We start from the raw sequence: 16,845 nt of genomic DNA, 5'->3' as shown, positions 1-16,845 counted from the left end.
AAGTGAAAGAAAAAAACCCTACATGATCATCTTATTAGATGTTGAAAAAGCCTTTGACAAAATCCAACACCCCTTCATGATAAAAGAAAGTCTTGGAGAGATCAGGTATACAAGGAACATACCTAAATACAATAAAAGCAATATACAGCAAGTCAACAGCCAACATCACATTAAATGGACAGAAACTCAAAGCAATTTCACTAAAATCAGGAGCAAGACAAGGCTTTCCACTCTCCATATCTATTCAATATAGTAATTAAAGTTTTAACTAGAGCAATAAAATAACAAAAGGAGATCACAGGGATACAAATTGAAAAGGAAGAAGTCAAAGTATCATTATTCACAGATGATATGATAGTATACATAAGTGAACCCAAAAATTCTACCAGGGAACTCCTACAGCTGATAAACACCTTCAGTAAAGTGTCAGGATATAAAATTAACTCAAAAAACATCAGACCTCCTATATACAAATAATAAACAGGCCAAGAAAGAAATTAGGGAAGCAATGCCCTTCACAATAGCAAAAAAAAAATACCTTAGAGTAACTCTAAATAAGTGAAATACCTGTATGACTAGAACTTCAAATTTTTGAAGAAAGAAATTAGAGAATATATTAGACCTTGGATCTCCCATGCTCATGGATTGGTAGTATTAACAGAAAAAATGGCAATCTTTCCAAAAGCAATCTACAGATTTAACGAAATTTCCATTAAAATTTCAACACAAATCTTTACATACCCTGAAAGAACAATACTCAACTTCATATGGAAAAATGAAAAGCCCAGAATAGCCAAAACTATCCTGTATAATAAAAGAACTTCCAGAGGTATTACCATACTTGATTTCAGCTCTACCACAATCTCTGTGGTATAGTACTAACAGTTTGGTATTAGCATAAAAACAGACACATGGATCAGTGGAATCAAATTGAAGACCCTGACATTAATCCACACACCTATGAATAGCTGAATTTTGACAAAGAAGACAAAGCTGTATAATGGAAAAAAGTAAGCATCTTCAACAAATGGTGCTAGTCTAACTGGATGTTGGCATGTAGAAGAATGCAAATAGATCCATGTCTGTCTCCCTGCTCAAGTCCAAGTGGATCAAAGACCTTAGCATAAATCCAGTTATGCGACTCTGAGATTCCATCTTATACCTGTTAGGATGGCTAAGATAAAAAAAACAAGTGACAGCTCATGCTGGAGAGGACGTGGAGCAAAGAGAACACTCTTCCACTGCTGGTGGGAGTGTAAACTTGTACACCCACTTTCGAAATCAGTATGGCAGTTTCTCAGAAAATTGGGAATCAGTCTAACTCAAGACCCAGCTATATTACTCTTGGGTATGTACCTAAAGGATGCTCAATCATACCACAAGGACACTTGCTTAACTATGTTCATATCAGCTTTATTCGTAATGCCCAGAACTTGGAAACAACCTAGATGTCCCTCAACTGAAGGATGGATGAAGAAACTGTGGTACATTTACAATGGAGTATTACTTTAGCTGTTAAAAAACAATGGCATCGGCCGGGCGTTGGTGGCGCACGCCTTTAATCCCAGCACTCGGGAGGCAGAGGCAGGTGGATCTCTGTGAGTTTGAGACCAGCCTGGTCTACAAGAGCTAGTTCCAGGACAGCCTCCAAAGCCACAGAGAAACCCTGTCTCGAAAAACCAAAAAAAAAAAAAACAAAAAAAACCCAAAAAACAAACAAACAAACAAAAAACAATGGCATCATGAAATTTGAAGGCAAATGAGGGAACTAGAAAAAAATCATTCTTAATGAGGTAACCCAGACCCAGAAAGACATTCATGGTATGCACTCACTTATAAATGGATACTGGCTGTAAAGGATAACCATGCTATAATCCACAGACCCAGAGAGGCTAGGTAACAAGGAGGGCCCAAGGGGACACTCAAATCTCCCAGGGAAGGGGAAATAGAAGAAATTTCATGTGTGAATTGGGGGCAGGTAGGGATGGGAACACAAAGGGGGAAACTTCTAGCAAATATATATATATATCTCCTTATATCCTGAACTGGTCATCTCCTATGACCAGGTAAGACTTAAAGACTTATAGTGGAGGGATAAGGACACCAAGCCAGTTGCATAATATTGACCTACAGTCTGACATGCTTATGGGATATGCTGGGGTAAGGGTGGACTAGAGATTGAAGGAGTGGTCAACCAATGATCAGTCTAGCCTAAAACCCAGTCCAGGAGAGTAAGTCCACCCCTGACACAGCCTGGAGCATCAGGACCCAGAAGCTCAATGGCCCAGAGACCTAGGTTAGAGAGGCTTCATCCAGCAATTGATGGAAACAGATGCAGAGACTCACAGTCAAACATCAAGCTGAACTCAAGGAATGCTGCTGAAGAGAGGGAGGAAGGATTTGTAGGAGCCAGGGGTGTGGTGTGGGGTGGGGTGTTTGTCAAGGGCATCGAAAACCCACAGAATCAATTGACTTGGCTTCATCGGGGCTCACAGTGACTGAACAGAAAACCAGGGAACCTGCATGGGACTGACCTAGGCCCTCTACATATATCTGACAGTTGTGTAGCTTGGTCTTCTTGTGGGATTCCTAACAGCAGGAGTAGAGGCTGTCTCTGACTCTTTTATTGGCTTTTTGGGAACTTATTCCTCATACTAGATTGCCTTGCCCAGCCTTAATACAAGGCAAGGTGGTTAGTCTTACTATAGCTTGATATGCCATGTTTTGTTGATATCCATGGGAGACCTGCCATTTTCTGAACAGAAAAGGAGGAGTGAATGGGGGGGGCAGAGGGTAGGTGGGGGAGGGACTGAGAGGAGATGAGGGAGGGAAAGTTCAGTAGGGATGTAAAATAATAAAAAATGTGGGCACAAGTACATAACAGATGATTAGCTAATGGTAGGAATTGTAGCAAACAAAATTAAGCCAGATGTATTTGGTCGACCATCCTAGGCAGTTGAGAATCCCATAAGGCTCACATGGTTCTTTTACTCACTGAGTTAAAAATTCTTTTGTACATCTACAGTCTTTTCAAATAATACAGTTCACTCTGAACTATATCCAAATCATACATTTGGGGGCCAAGTACTTTTTTAAAGTCTATATAACTTGATCACACATGTATCTAATTTTTTTCTGAAAAATAACTTTTTTCATTTGTATTGACAACATAAACAACTTGGTAAAATTAAAACATCAGAACTAGGGATGTCACAGGATAAGGGAGGGAGACAAAACATCCACTTGTAAAACTAAAAGAAGTCTCATATTCATTATTATTTAGAAATACTGTATCTCATGAAATAATAAGACAAAAATATTTGGGGAACAACCCAAACATAAACAGCATATAGACATTTTCAAGAAAAATCGCTTCATTAGTAAATGTCTGTGGTGAATGGAAAGGATTGTGGTGGTGATGTGTGCTGCAATCTGATTATGAAAGTGTACTCTATTCTTGTTTCTTGGTTTTTTTTTAAAGATAGGGTCTCATGTAGCTCAGGCTGGGCCCAAACTTGGCATATGGCTGAGGATGGCCTTGAATTCTGGATCCTCTTGTATCTAGCTCCCAAGTGCTGCGGTTACAAGCTTTCAATACAATGCTCAATTGTAGTCTACATTATAAGAACTCTATAATACTATATTTGTCAGGGTTTTCCAGAAGAGACAACCAATGGGACAGACTAAAATACAGACACCACACGAGCACGCGCGCGCGCGCGCGCGCACACACACACACACACACACACACACACACACACACACACACACTCACCTGAGATGTCAAGAAAATGACTTAAGTAAATGTGAGGGCTGAAATTTGTAGAGGTGATCATCAGGCAAGAACTCCTGAACTCCTGGCAAAAGTTGATGCTACATTTTTTAACTCCAAATGAAGGTAGCCTGGAAGCAGACGTCCTGCCTTGGGTACCTCTTAGCCAATTCCTGAGGTTTTGAAGGAATTCAATGAGGAAATTTTGGTGGGACTATTACTTTAAATTTTAATCACATCTAAAGAAATATCCTCATACTAACATGTTGCCTGGCATGGGACCAAACAAATTGTCAATCTGAGACAGAAAGTTTACCATCACAACTAGTATATGGAAGCATGCGAGGGGAATTATACCTGGTCTAAACTGGAATATATAATTGAAACAGTTTGGGTAGGCATAATGCTGCAAGCCTGTAATTTCAGATCTTAGAAGGCAGAAGTGGAGGACTGCAAATTCTAGGTCCGACTGAGTTACATAGTGAGACCCCTGACTCAAGGAAAAAGAAAAGAAGGAAAAAAAATGAAATAAGAATAAGAGAAGTTAAGTGGGGTGTTTAGGTATGGCAACTATTGCCTTGAAATTTAATTTAATTTAACTTATTTAAGAAATAAGTGATGAGTGGAAATTTTCTCTTGATTTTACAGCTATTGTCAAAAAGAAGATATTTCAGGAGCCCCTGAGGCAGATGAATCCAAGCTTCCCCGTGGAGCAGCAGCCTTGATGACAGAGATACTCCAGGGAGGAAGCCAGTGTAAAAATAACTCTAGCTTCCTGCTGGGGCCACAGTGGGGTGCTTAAGGGGCAAGCCAACTGTCAAGATGAATGGGCTGCTGTGGAATGCTATTTCTAGTTGTCAAGCAAGTTTGGCATCTTCTTCCAACACCCTGGTAACTCAAAGGGAACCTGAAATGATCTAAAGAATCCCATAGGAAGTGAGCCATTCAAAAGTAACACAAAGCTGAGGTATAAAAAGGAATATTTGTATTTTAAAAATACATCTTTGACCACTACTCACATCTTATTTGCGAAGTATTTTCAGGAAATACTCTCACTGGCTAGGCTTACTCAGTGTAATCTATCACTTTCAACTGAACTCAAGGGAGGACATGCTTGTGTAATTAGAAGTACTGCCATCACCACCACAAAAATATTAAAGACAATCTCTACCTCAGGATAACAGCCTCAAATTATGCTCTTTTCTTTTCCTTCCAAGCAGGACTTCGTGAATGGTCCAGTTAAAGTTGTCGAGGCCATTGCAATGTACACATGGGCACAACGGAAGCAGAGGTATCCCTTTGAGTCAGCATTCTGAGCAGAGCTGCCCTATGTGCAGGAAGCCTCACACACCTTGTTAATTATTTATTCATGAGATCATGACATTCAATACTCACATCAGTTCTTTACAAAGAGTCAGCATGGAGTAAACAGTATTTACAGCAGGACACAGTTTGCAATTCAACACTAACAGCAGGAAGAGAGGGACCAAGACTGTAAGACCAGAGGGAATGGACTATTAAAATAAATCCCTTCTGCCAATATGTGCACGTGTGCCCACGCCTGACTGCATTTCAATTCATAGAAAACTAACCAGGCCCTCTCTTAAAAGCAGACTATTTACAAGTAGTCCCCAAAAGCACAAACACAATAGTCACACTGGAGACTTTCTGTGAATCCATCTAGATTTTTTGTTTTAAAATTCGGAAACACTTTTATCTATTGAAGAAAATAACACTGGAACGTTTGTTGACTTTTGGTTCATAGTATTTTTACAAAAAGCCACAGTTCATGCTGTTTTGTTTTAAAGGTGAACTGGTGAAGCACCTTGTAGAAGACACTGATGGATAATTCATTTACTGTTTACTGTGGATAAGAGAGACAATGGCAGTTACAGAGAGGTCCTAATACTCCTCTCATTCCTTTGTACAAGTAGCAACATGGGACAAGAAATCTGGAAACACAAACCACGCACAAATCACCAAAACATTTCAGTTAACAGTGCTGAAAAAGTACAAGGTCTACAACAGTAGTACAGATACTGAAAACATTCCAAATACTCTTTAGCCTCAGGAATTTTTCAATACTACTTATAAGAAAAGACGACCAATTGCCAGAAATAGGAGGAATTTACAGCACTTGAGGTTTGAGGCAATTTCTTTTTAGGACCTGTAGCTTGAGGTGCTGTTCTAGGATCCTTATTTTAACTTAAAAGATATTCAGGAATGAACTGACAAATTGAAAGCAATGTCCACTTGAAAACCACTGAGAATACAAAATCACATCTAAGCTTGTCCAGCACACATTTATTTTCAGGATCCCAAATTGCTAGATAAAGAGATTCAGGTCAGCTTCAATCCCTCAAAACCACAGAATTTCCACCTCTTCTCTAGGCTGGCTCCAACTCCGGTCATTTCCTGTCTGAAGGTATGCTGGAGTCTACTCATGAGGCATTCCACATCACCGGTGCAGATCTGCGGGACAGAGAGGACATCCTCCAATCAGAATCATTTTTCCAAACCCTTGGCTATCTGCTGGGGTGTGTGTGTGTGTGTGCGTGCGTGCGTGCGTGCGTGCGTGCGTGCGTGTGTGTGTGCGCGCGCGCGCGCGCGCGCGCGCGCGCACATACTTAGGGTGGTGTCAGGGTAATCTATCAGGCCTTGTGCATTTGTGTGTGTTGCTAGAGCAGTTTTCAGACAACAGTGTTCGTCTTCTGGGACCACCAGACACAGTCCACTGAACTGCTCTTGCCAAGAGCTGGTGTCGGTTGCATGGAGAACTTTGGGCATGTACCTACCTGAATGAGGGCAGCTCAGTGCTGGGGATAAATGTCCAGGTCCACTGAAGCTACAAAGTTCCCAAATGGCCAGTGCCTTTGCTAAGATGACAAAGGTTTCTCTAATTTAATATTTTGGACAACATAATGTCAGGAACCCACACTCAAGGGCACTTCCCAGGAGGCCCAGTTTTGTGAAACAGTGACACATACCTACAGGAAAACTTAACTAAATTCTGCTTCCGAAAAAAACGTATTGTGAGCTTGTTTTTTTCCAAGGAGGAGATGAGAATCTGCCCCTGCTGCTATGAAGTATCCTTGACTTTCTAGGAATTAACACTTGCCCTCACTTCATGAGATCTGTGAGCTCCTGCCTTGAGGATAACATGCAGATAAATGGCTTACAGATCAGCTGTGAGCAGCTACCCAATCAGCATTCCAGAAGCCCACAGCATATTGTTCCATCAGTTATGAACCTTCCTTGACTGTTTCATGGTAGACAATGGCAGCAGTGATGGTGGGAGGGGTAGTTGGAATAAGATTTCCACTTTTACAAATCAAAATGTGTTGATGGCTAGAAGCCCAGGACAAATGTCCAATGGGTAATAGAGAAAATAGTGGTTAATTTGCTAGCTATTTGGTAGCTTTCATGGAAATCAAGAAAAGGAAGCTAGACTCTTCTAAGATGTAGCTCAGGAGTAGGCTAGCCAATTAATTCTAGTTTGCATGAAATTTCCTTCGTTTTAGCACCAAAAGTCTCAAGTCTCAGGAAATTGCCCAGTTTTAGGCAAACTAGCACAGAAAGACACCATTTCTAAGAGCAAATCACAATGAGACTGGAAGTCAGGGAAACTGCTTAGAGCCATAAATAATACAGTCTGCTTATGCTTGAAGAAAGTAAGGTCACCTACACAGAAAGAAGCCTTCATCCTTCTGTCTCCATTTGAGTTCCCCACATACCTTGTTATCAAGACGGTGCAAGTAGGAACAGATGTATTCAATGCTTGCTCCAAATGGGTGAACATGAAGGAATGTGGAGATAATCCCTATGGAGACAATGCCCCAGACGTTACACTTCAGCATGGAATTCCTTGAGATTCTACAGTGAATGAACTCATATAGACAAAATGTACATACGCACACTATACATATACTGGGCAGTATTTTAAGTTTGCATATAGTTTACTCATTTAGTCGATTTAAGAACCCTGTGGCATAGGTACTGACAAGCCCCATTTTACAGATGAGAACACCAAGGCAAAGCTTCAGCACATAGATGACAAGTGGTAGAGCAGGTAAGTGAACTGAGCAGTTCTTACCACTCATTGCCTTTCACTGTGATATACCACACATAGTGAAGCTGGCGTGTGAGGTCACTCCCATCACTTGTCATCACTGAGAATGATGTGAATATTAGAATTCAGATCATGATGGGTGTTTGGCAGTCTTTAAATAAGACTTCATGCTCTTAGGAATTAAGAATGTCTGTGGGAAATACACATCACCTACTTTGCCATATTAACCTACCTCCTCACACAGAAGAATCTGCTGATTATATGGGGCTTTCTTTTGTGAGTTGCTCTCGAAAGAAAAGCCAGACATTTCCTTCCCCCTGACATGAGTGGTCACTGACATTGTGCATTGTGGGTCCCAAATGTGTTCCTACAGCAGAGTTCTCAGAGCACTTTCCAGCTTTCAGCGATGCCCAGGACATTCCTCCTCAGCCTACCTAATTCTGGGGTGAGAAGCAGCCACAACCACTGTCTTCATTCTTATGGATGACACGTTCATTGTTCTAATACTTAACTGGCAACAACTAGAAAAATTGTTCAAAAATTGTATAGATTCACTTTTAAATGCTGGTGAATTCATTTCCTTTTATCAGATCTTCTAGGATTGAGCTTCCTGAAAACTACCAGGAAATAGTAGTGAGAATTGATTTGGTTTAGAAAGTAGAATTTTTCTGTCCTTTCAGAGGCTGACAAAGAATTGCACAAGTTTAAATTATACCTTGAAATTCAATTATTTTTTATGAAACCCTTCCAAATATTAGATGGTGAAGGGTGGGCCGGGAGAATCTGGGAGGAATCAGGGTTAGTCACAAAATCTGTTCAAAAGGGCTACTACTACTTTTATCATTACTTTATTCTTAAATGACCAGGTAAATTGAATTTCTAAGCTCTGATTTGAGTTGAAAAACTTCAGTTCTGAAGGGAAAAAGTCCATATTCAAAGAAAGTCTAAATGTCATAGCTAAGGAAAAGTATCAAATGCTAAGAAATAAGCTCAGAGGTCTAAAAACACTAATAAGTTTTTGTGAATTCACTCAAAGAACTTATTTTAAAAAGCAGACTTCTCCATCAGCTAAAGACTACGTTCTTTAAAAAGCAAAACAAGAGACAGTCATTTAAAGGAGTCTTTTTTTCCTCTCAGACTATCCATTTACAGAGAAGTTCCTCTCTCTCCCCCCAATACTCCTCTGTCACCATGACAATTGGTTAAAAACTTTTGAGTTGGAAAATGTTAAAAAGCTGCCAAGTTCTTTTTTTTTTAAGTTTCAATGGCAGATTCCCCTGTGCATCTTTATTAACATATCAGAGCTTTATATCAGAGTATAACACCCATTGCCAAAAAAGACAGATATTCCTTCAAAATATACAGAAGCTGAGCAGCATAGATGGCTTTGGAGGGTGGGATACAGTTACCCTGTGGCTCAACATCCTGAAAGGAAGTTTGGATTAACCAACCCCTGCTAGAGGACCAAATAATTTGAACCCTAATTTTCCATTAGCTCTCAAATGGAACATGAAGCCAACAAGCATTTGTGACTAGTACTGGAAGTACAAGCTGCTTTCCTTGTACCGAGGGTAGACTATTGTCCTGCGTGAAGTGACCTGGGATAGTTATGTTAATACTTGGAATCAACCTTTGAGGTAAGTAATAGCTTGTCCAATTAGGAGACGGAAGAGCTGAATCTCAGCAAACAGATACAGTCATCAAGATGGGCAGCTATGGCTGCCCAGTTCTTTAAGTGTACAACTTGGAATTCTTTAGGTAGTAAGAGCAATTCTGGCTTTTACTGTATCAGAGCACAACGGAGTCTAACACACTATTGACAGCTTCCTGAGTTAATTTGTCAATGTGATATAATATAATGTGTACCAGTTCTTGGTACACGGGCCCTTTAAAAAACCCATTTAATCGCACATTTACTTATTGTGTCTGTGTGTGTGTGTGTGTGTGTGTGTGTGTGTGTGTGTGTGTGAGAGAGAGAGAGAGAGAGAGAGAGAGAGAGAGAGAGAGAGAGAGAGAGAGAGGTATTACATGCATGTGTGGGCTGAGCCACACTAAGTAAGTGGAGGCCATAGGCAACTTGCAAGAGTCAGTTCTCTCTTTCTATCATGTAAGTCTCTGGGATTAAATTCAGGTGGTAAAGCTTGGCAGAAGGTTCCCTGCTGGCCTCAGTGTAATTTGTTTTCTGAGAATGGCCTTGAATTTGAAATTCCTCTGATTCTGTCTTCTGAGTGCTGAGATTACAGGCATTTGTTGCTAGCTTAGTTAGATTCTACTTGTGATAGTAGAGGTGGCTGGGAGCGCTTTACTAGTTTCAAGGTGGGGACTGGCCAACACAACAGTAAGGGTAAGACATAATAAGTGTATGGAGCTGTTAGGTTCCCTACCCCCAAAACCAAACTTACATAACAAAACCTCCATAAAGACATGATGGAGATCAGAGAGCTATCCAGATGGGGAACACAGAAAAATGCTGGTACAGTAGCATAGCAAGCCCACAAATCGTATAGAAGCCTGACTCCTTTCCTCTTAGTTTCTTGCCATATGTATCTCTTCCAACTCTCCATTCCTGGGTTTCACCCTCTACACCAGTTGTTCTCAACCTTCCTAATGCTGTGACCCTTTAATACAGTTCTTCATGTTGATGGTCTAGACAGTGGTTCTCACCCTTCTAATGCTGTGACCCTTTAATACAGTTCCTCATGTTGATGGTCTAGACAGTGGTTTTCACCCTTCCTAATGCTGTGACCCTTTAATACAGTTCCTCCTGTTGATGGTCTAGACAGTGGTTCTCACCCTTCCTAATGCTGTGACCCTTTAATACAGTTCCTCCTGTTGATGGTCTAGACTGGTTCTCACCCTTCCTAATGCTGTGACCCTTTAATACAGTTCCTCATGTTGATGGTCTAGACAGTGGTTCTCACCCTTCCTAATGCTGTGACCTTTAATACAGTTCCTCATGTTGATGGTCTACACGGTGGTTCTCACCCTTCCTAATGCTGTGACCTTTAACACAGTTCCTCATGTTGATGGTCTAGACAGTGGTTCTCACCCTTCCTAATGCTGTGACCCTTTAACACAGTTCCTCATGTTGATGGTCTAGACAGTGGTTCTCACCCTTCCTAATGCTGTGTCCCTTTAACACAGTTCCTCATGTAGATGGTCTAGACAGTGGTTCTCACCCTTCCTAATGCTGTGACCCTTTAATACAGTTCCTCATGTTGATGGTCTAGACAGTGGTTCTCACCCTTCCTAATGCTGTGACCCTTTAAAACCGTTCCTCATGTTGATGGTCTAGACAGTGGTTCTCACCCTTCCTAATGCTGTGTCCCTTTAATACAGTTCCTCATGTTGATGGTCTAGACAGTGGTTCTCACCCTTCCTAATGCTGTGACCCTTTAAAACGTTCCTCATGTTGATGGTCTAGACAGTGGTTCTCACCCTTCCTAATGCTGTGTCCCTTTAATACAGTTCCTCATGTTGATGGTCTAGACAGTGGTTCTCACCCTTCCTAATGTTGTGACCCTTTAATACAGTTCCTCATGTTGATGGTCTAGACAGTGGTTCTCACCCTTCCCAATGCTGTGACCCTTTAATGCAGTTCCTCATGTTGATGGTCTACACGGTGGTTCTCACCCTTCCTAATGCTGTGACCTTTAATACAGTTCCTCATGTTGATGGTGTACACAGTGGTTCTCACCCTTCCTAATGCTGTGACCTTTAACACAGTTCCTCATGTGGATGGTCTAGACAGTGGTTCTCATCCTTCCTAATGCTGTGACCCTTTAATACAGATTTCCTCATGTTGATGGTCTACACAGTGGTTCTCACCCTTCCTAATGCTGTGAAACTTTAACACAGTTCCTCATGTTGATGGTCTAGACAGTGGTTCTCACCCTTCCTAATGCTGTGACCCTTTAATACAGTTCCTCATGTGGATGGTCTAGATAGTGGTTCTCACCCTTCCTAATGCTGTGACCCTTTAATACAGTTCCTCATGTGGATGGTCTAGACAGTGGTTCTCACCCTTCCTAATGCTGTGACCCTTTAATACAGTTCCTCATGTGGATGGTCTAGACAGTGGTTCTCACCCTTCCTAATGCTGTGACCCTTTAATACAGTTCCTCATGTGGATGGTCTAGACAGTGGTTCTCACCCTTCCTAATGCTGTGACCCTTTAATACAGTTCCTCATGTGGATGGTCTAGACAGTGGTTCTTACCCTTCCTAATGCTGTGACCCTTTAATACAGATCCTCATGTTGTGGTGACCCCCAAGTATAAATTATTTCTTTTGCTACTTCTTAACTCTAATTTTGCTACTGTTACAAATCTTAATGTAAATATCTGTGCTGTGTGATTCAACCCCCAAAGGGGTTGCAGCCCACACGTTGAGAACTGCTACTCTCCAACATGCTGGCAATAGTTAAGTCAAGTACTTCTCAGAGTCCTTTGACTTGTATTAACAAGTTACAGAACTTGGTTGGTGGGGTACTGGGAAGTTCCTGACTTTATAGCCAGAGAGGACTGAGTGTGGAACTCGGTGTTATAGTTTGGATCGAGAGCGCTATCCAAAGGCTCATGTGATAAAGGATAAGTCCCCATCCTGTGGCATCACTTTTAATCGGTAAGGGCCCAGTGGACAGTTTTGAAAGCATGCCATTTGAAAGGGCTGTGTGTTCTTAGCCTCTCTCTCATCTGTCACATGGCAGCCATGAGGTAAATGATCTTCCCACATGTTTTGATTATGATGTGCTGCCTTATTGCAGGACCCCAAGCACAATAGTGCCAACCAATCATGGAGTGGAACTCTAAAACTGTCCACCCGAATAAGCCTTTTCTTTTTAAAAAGGAAAGTTTATAATATATAATAATATATATATACTAAATATATATACTATATATATATATATATATATATATATATAATAAAATATAAACATATTTTGGGATCTGATATTTGAGCCTGGTATCTAAAGTGAGGGCTGATTTGGGAGACTGAGTCTTTAAGCCTGTGGAATGTAACTTCAGCTAGTTGGTATTAGAATTGAATTGAATAAAGCAGTCAGATACATACTTGGTGTTGGAGAGTTGGAAAAGCAGTATTGGAAAGAACCTATGTTGTGTCAAGAAGTAAAAACAGATATCCCCTCATTTAGTGTCAGAAATGTCATGAATAAAAATGGCTCAGTCAATAGCACAGAACTTGAAAGGCACACACTTGCTACAGAGGCTCATCTGGGAAAGCTTCCTTCCCCAACAGTGTCTGTAGTAGCCTTTGGAATGAATGGGAAAGGGCCTTCTCTCCTTGAAGAGAGATTAAAAAAAACAACGTGCTTCTCCAGTTGACCACTCTTAGTGCAATGCTGACCTCAACACACTTGACATGGACAATGGCAACAAGGAGCCAGAAGTGCCTTGGAGCTGTTCTTAGAATTTTTATGAAAATTATTTTCTTCCCTCTTTCTCTAACACCTTTAGAACTCCGAGTTCTTGACCATGATATTCATAACACTTATCAGACACTTTAATGTCAAATGCCCCCTCCTGTCTTTCTGTGTACCTTATGGGTTTTGTGTATGTGTTGGCTTCCTTACCCACTAGCAGCGCTTCACGCTCAGATTTGATAGGACTGATGGTCAAGGTCTTCTCAAGAGGGTATTCACCTTCCTGGCTCGATGCACACAGTCTAGAAGCACAGTTTTCCTGCGGGAATAACATGCTTCCTGTGTCAGTTCACCTCATTTTAGACAAAGAGTTGGTTTCAGTTAATTGCACAACAGATAACTTTCAGTAAAGATGAGAGATACGTTCTCACTATGTTGCCCAGTCTGTAACTCCCAAACACAAGTAATATTTCCAGCTCAGCTTTCTGAGGATCTGGGACGACAGGTGTATTCCACTGTGCCCAGTAATAGATCCCCCAAAACAACATAGTACCATCAAAACAACAGAGTCCAATTTGGATTACTGAAAATCCAAATTAGAGAAACACCACACATAATCCAAACTATCCTTGAAAAACATTTATTTGGTGTGTGTGTGTGTGTGTGTGTGTGTGTGTGTGTGTGTGTGTGTGTGTGTGTGTGTGCTCGTGCACGCCTGCCACGGTACAGTTGTGGAGGTCAAAGGACAGCTTGCTGTAATTGGTTCTTTCCTTTTGCCATATGGGTCCTGGGAATTGAACTCACTTCTTCAGTTTTGGCAGCAAGTACCATTAACAGCTGAGCCATCTCACTGGTTCCAAAGCATCTTTATATGACTTCAAAATGCAGAAAATGTAAACATTTAATTTCACTAGTTTTGTTTTCCTGGCCTCATCATTCTTACCTCTATACAAATAATCTTGGGAAGGAGACTTAACACTTCTGTGTATTACATACTAGATGTTATTAAACATGTATTATCTCCATCATACAGATGAGGAAACGATGAATTGGGTAAGTTTGCTATGATTGCATTGTTAGGAAATGGAAATAGGAGAGTTAGCATTTCACATCAGGTTATATTCATTTATACCCCTTCCCCCCAACATTAGATCCATACTCAAATTATGCTAAGTCCCACATCTGCAAAGAAAACCCGGGAAGTACTCAGTCTACTCAGATATCATCAATGCTGGTTTTTGGACTAGAAATTAGAACCTTTACTTATAGAGTAGAGACTCTGTTTCTCTTCTCTGTCATCAGTTAAAATATTTCTGGGTTTATAGTCAGAAATGACCATGAACAAAAGTATCAATTGTCAGTTGCCTTCTTTGTTGTGAGGACTTTTTCTGAGTGTAGCAGTTTGGTTTTATGAGACACCCAGGTGAAATCCATGCCTGGCAGGCACTGAATCTGAAAAGTGTTCCTATACTGTTTGTGGATCTTTCTGTCTTTGGGTGTGGGTAAAAAAAGCCTTTCTATATTGTATAGATGAAGTAAGGGCTTTCAGATGAAGGAAGAAAAGAAATTCCTGCATCAACCTCACTGTTCTAGTCTTTTACTGTTGTGGAAATGCGTGCTCAGGAGTGCTGGGCAGGGGGTGGGGGCAGATCAGGGTTGATTCAGATAATCTGTCACTCCTCCCCTTCCACTAGCTCTCAGCAGGGCTGCACTTCCGTGCTCTTTAAAGGCATCTTCAAAGCTTGCTAGCTACATCCTTGGAACCAAGTGAGTGATCTGCATATGCTGCAAGACATGAGTTTTGTGCCACAACTGATTGAAAGCACTGGCTTATTTCTAAGGCAGGGGCTTTGCCTCTGCTTCCAAGGCACTTCCAACCTTAAGTGGGCCAGTAAGCCACATATTAAGTGAGGGCACTTAACGGATTGAGTTTGATTTAAGATATTAAGACTTTCTAAGCAGTCATAGCCATCTTGAATGGCTAAATTCAGTTCCTCAACTGAACCTGATTCCAAATTTATCATGGCTGGCATTTAACAAATTATAAGGGATATTAGAGGATGCCTATTTCTTTGAACTTCACTAGAAGATTCAAGGAGGTAGTTCTTTCCACCAGTGTAATAGCCAGAAGTCACACTGCTATATTGGAAAACACTGTTAATAGCTCCTACTGTGGCTTACTGTCAAGAAATTCAAAGAAAAGCAACAAACAGAGCCCTCATAACCAAAACTTACTGCTTGCCTTTCAAGCTGAAATTATTTTGTAGTCTAATGTGATGGTCTTTTGCTTTCTAACCTAATTGTTTCAGGTTGAAATGTTTGGTCACAAATCAGCTCCACAGACAACAGCAGCTTGTAATGATCTGTCACGAATTCTTCTAAAAGCTTTGCTTGAAACAACAGGAAAAAAATCTGACCCACTGTTTCCTGATTATCAATTGGCTCTCTTGTCTTTAGCTGTCATTTGTGGTATATTCAATTCGAGATGAGAAACACTTGTCATTAGGTACAATATGACAAGTTGCTTCTGTGCCAACTGACCTCTTGTTTCTTTAAACAAAATTCTCCACAAAGCAGAAAGCAGCCTAAACTAAAAATGTGCTTAAGTCAATTTGTAATGACAATCTGAAGAGTGATGGTTAGTGTGATAGCAGCTGTATAGGCCCTTGTCTATCTAGGGTCTTCTGTTTGCACAATGCATTTTATACAGGAAGAGAAATGGAGCTATGCTGCAGCTCTGGGACAATTTAGAAAGTCGGATACCATGAGGAGAGTCCTGATAGTGCAGCAGCATTGGTACTTTTCAATTAAATGCTTGATAAATGAATTTCTCTGGGATTGTGCTCATTTCTTTAATAGCACCCACAAAAGTGGAAAGTGAGTTGATTTTATGATGTGGAAGAATTAAAAGCATATTGCAAATGGCCTCCAAAAGAAAACATCTTCAATCATTTGTTTCAACTACACCAAGGTTGCCAGTTCCTAATGGCTCTCTGGGGCACATCCCCATGCTGGTAAACACACCCAGGGCCAGGATGTGTTCCATCTTCCTGAGCTGAGCAAGGAAGATCATCAGGATAGCTCTTGCAGAACTGTGCCATTGCTGATTTTGGACTTTTGGTCCAAGCCCCTATGTGTTCTCTTCCTTCTCAAATACCCACAGCAGGCAGTTCTGGTGAATAAGTCATTGTTTTGCTAGAGTATAACTTCAGCTGAGTACTGAGGCATGTGAGACTGGAGAGGTAGGACACACAGACCTCGGGAGACTTCACACATCAAAAAGAAAACACCTGACTCATGGTTGTGATGCCCAGATGAATCAAAGGTTCAACTGACTCTCTTAGGTGTCGTCACTGTGTTCTTTATGCAGCAGGCTCTCATTTGATTAAGTTCACCTTTCCTTCTTTGTTGCTATTATCTGGGTTTAGAAAACTGTGTCTCCTTGTTTCTTTACAAGGCTCCCCCCATTTTGGTGTTGGCTGTTTTGTTTGTTTGTTTGAGACAGTGTCTCATGTACCCCAGGCTGGCTCCTATCTTGGTGTGTAGGTCAGGATGACATTGAACTCCTGATCCCCTGCCTCCATTTCTTAAGCTTTGGGTTCAGGTGTGTATCACCATGCCT

The 16,845-nt window shown here is 41.0% G+C and overlaps 1 protein-coding gene across 11 annotated transcripts in view; it reads right to left on the bottom strand.

Moving 5' to 3' along the window:
• Positions 1-5,120: 5,120 nt before the first annotated feature.
• Positions 5,121-16,845, bottom strand: part of Enox2 (ecto-NOX disulfide-thiol exchanger 2) — a 260,352-nt gene continuing 248,627 nt past the window's right edge. For all 11 annotated transcript variants that reach the window (XM_035450053.1, XM_027433459.2, XM_035450051.1 and 8 more), the window contains 3 exons: positions 13,434-13,542; positions 7,507-7,592; positions 5,121-6,244 (listed from right to left, as the gene is read on the bottom strand). In XM_035450053.1, coding sequence (XP_035305944.1) covers positions 6,113-6,244; positions 7,507-7,592; positions 13,434-13,542 — 327 coding nt within the window. In that variant the 3' untranslated portion in view covers positions 5,121-6,112. The remainder of the gene's footprint in view (positions 6,245-7,506; positions 7,593-13,433; positions 13,543-16,845) is intronic.

Source organism: Cricetulus griseus, chromosome X, assembly GCF_003668045.3.
Source record: "Cricetulus griseus strain 17A/GY chromosome X, alternate assembly CriGri-PICRH-1.0, whole genome shotgun sequence".
In the NCBI taxonomy this organism is placed as follows: Eukaryota; Metazoa; Chordata; class Mammalia; order Rodentia; family Cricetidae; genus Cricetulus; species Cricetulus griseus.
This window is presented reverse-complemented; position numbering and strand designations above follow the sequence as displayed.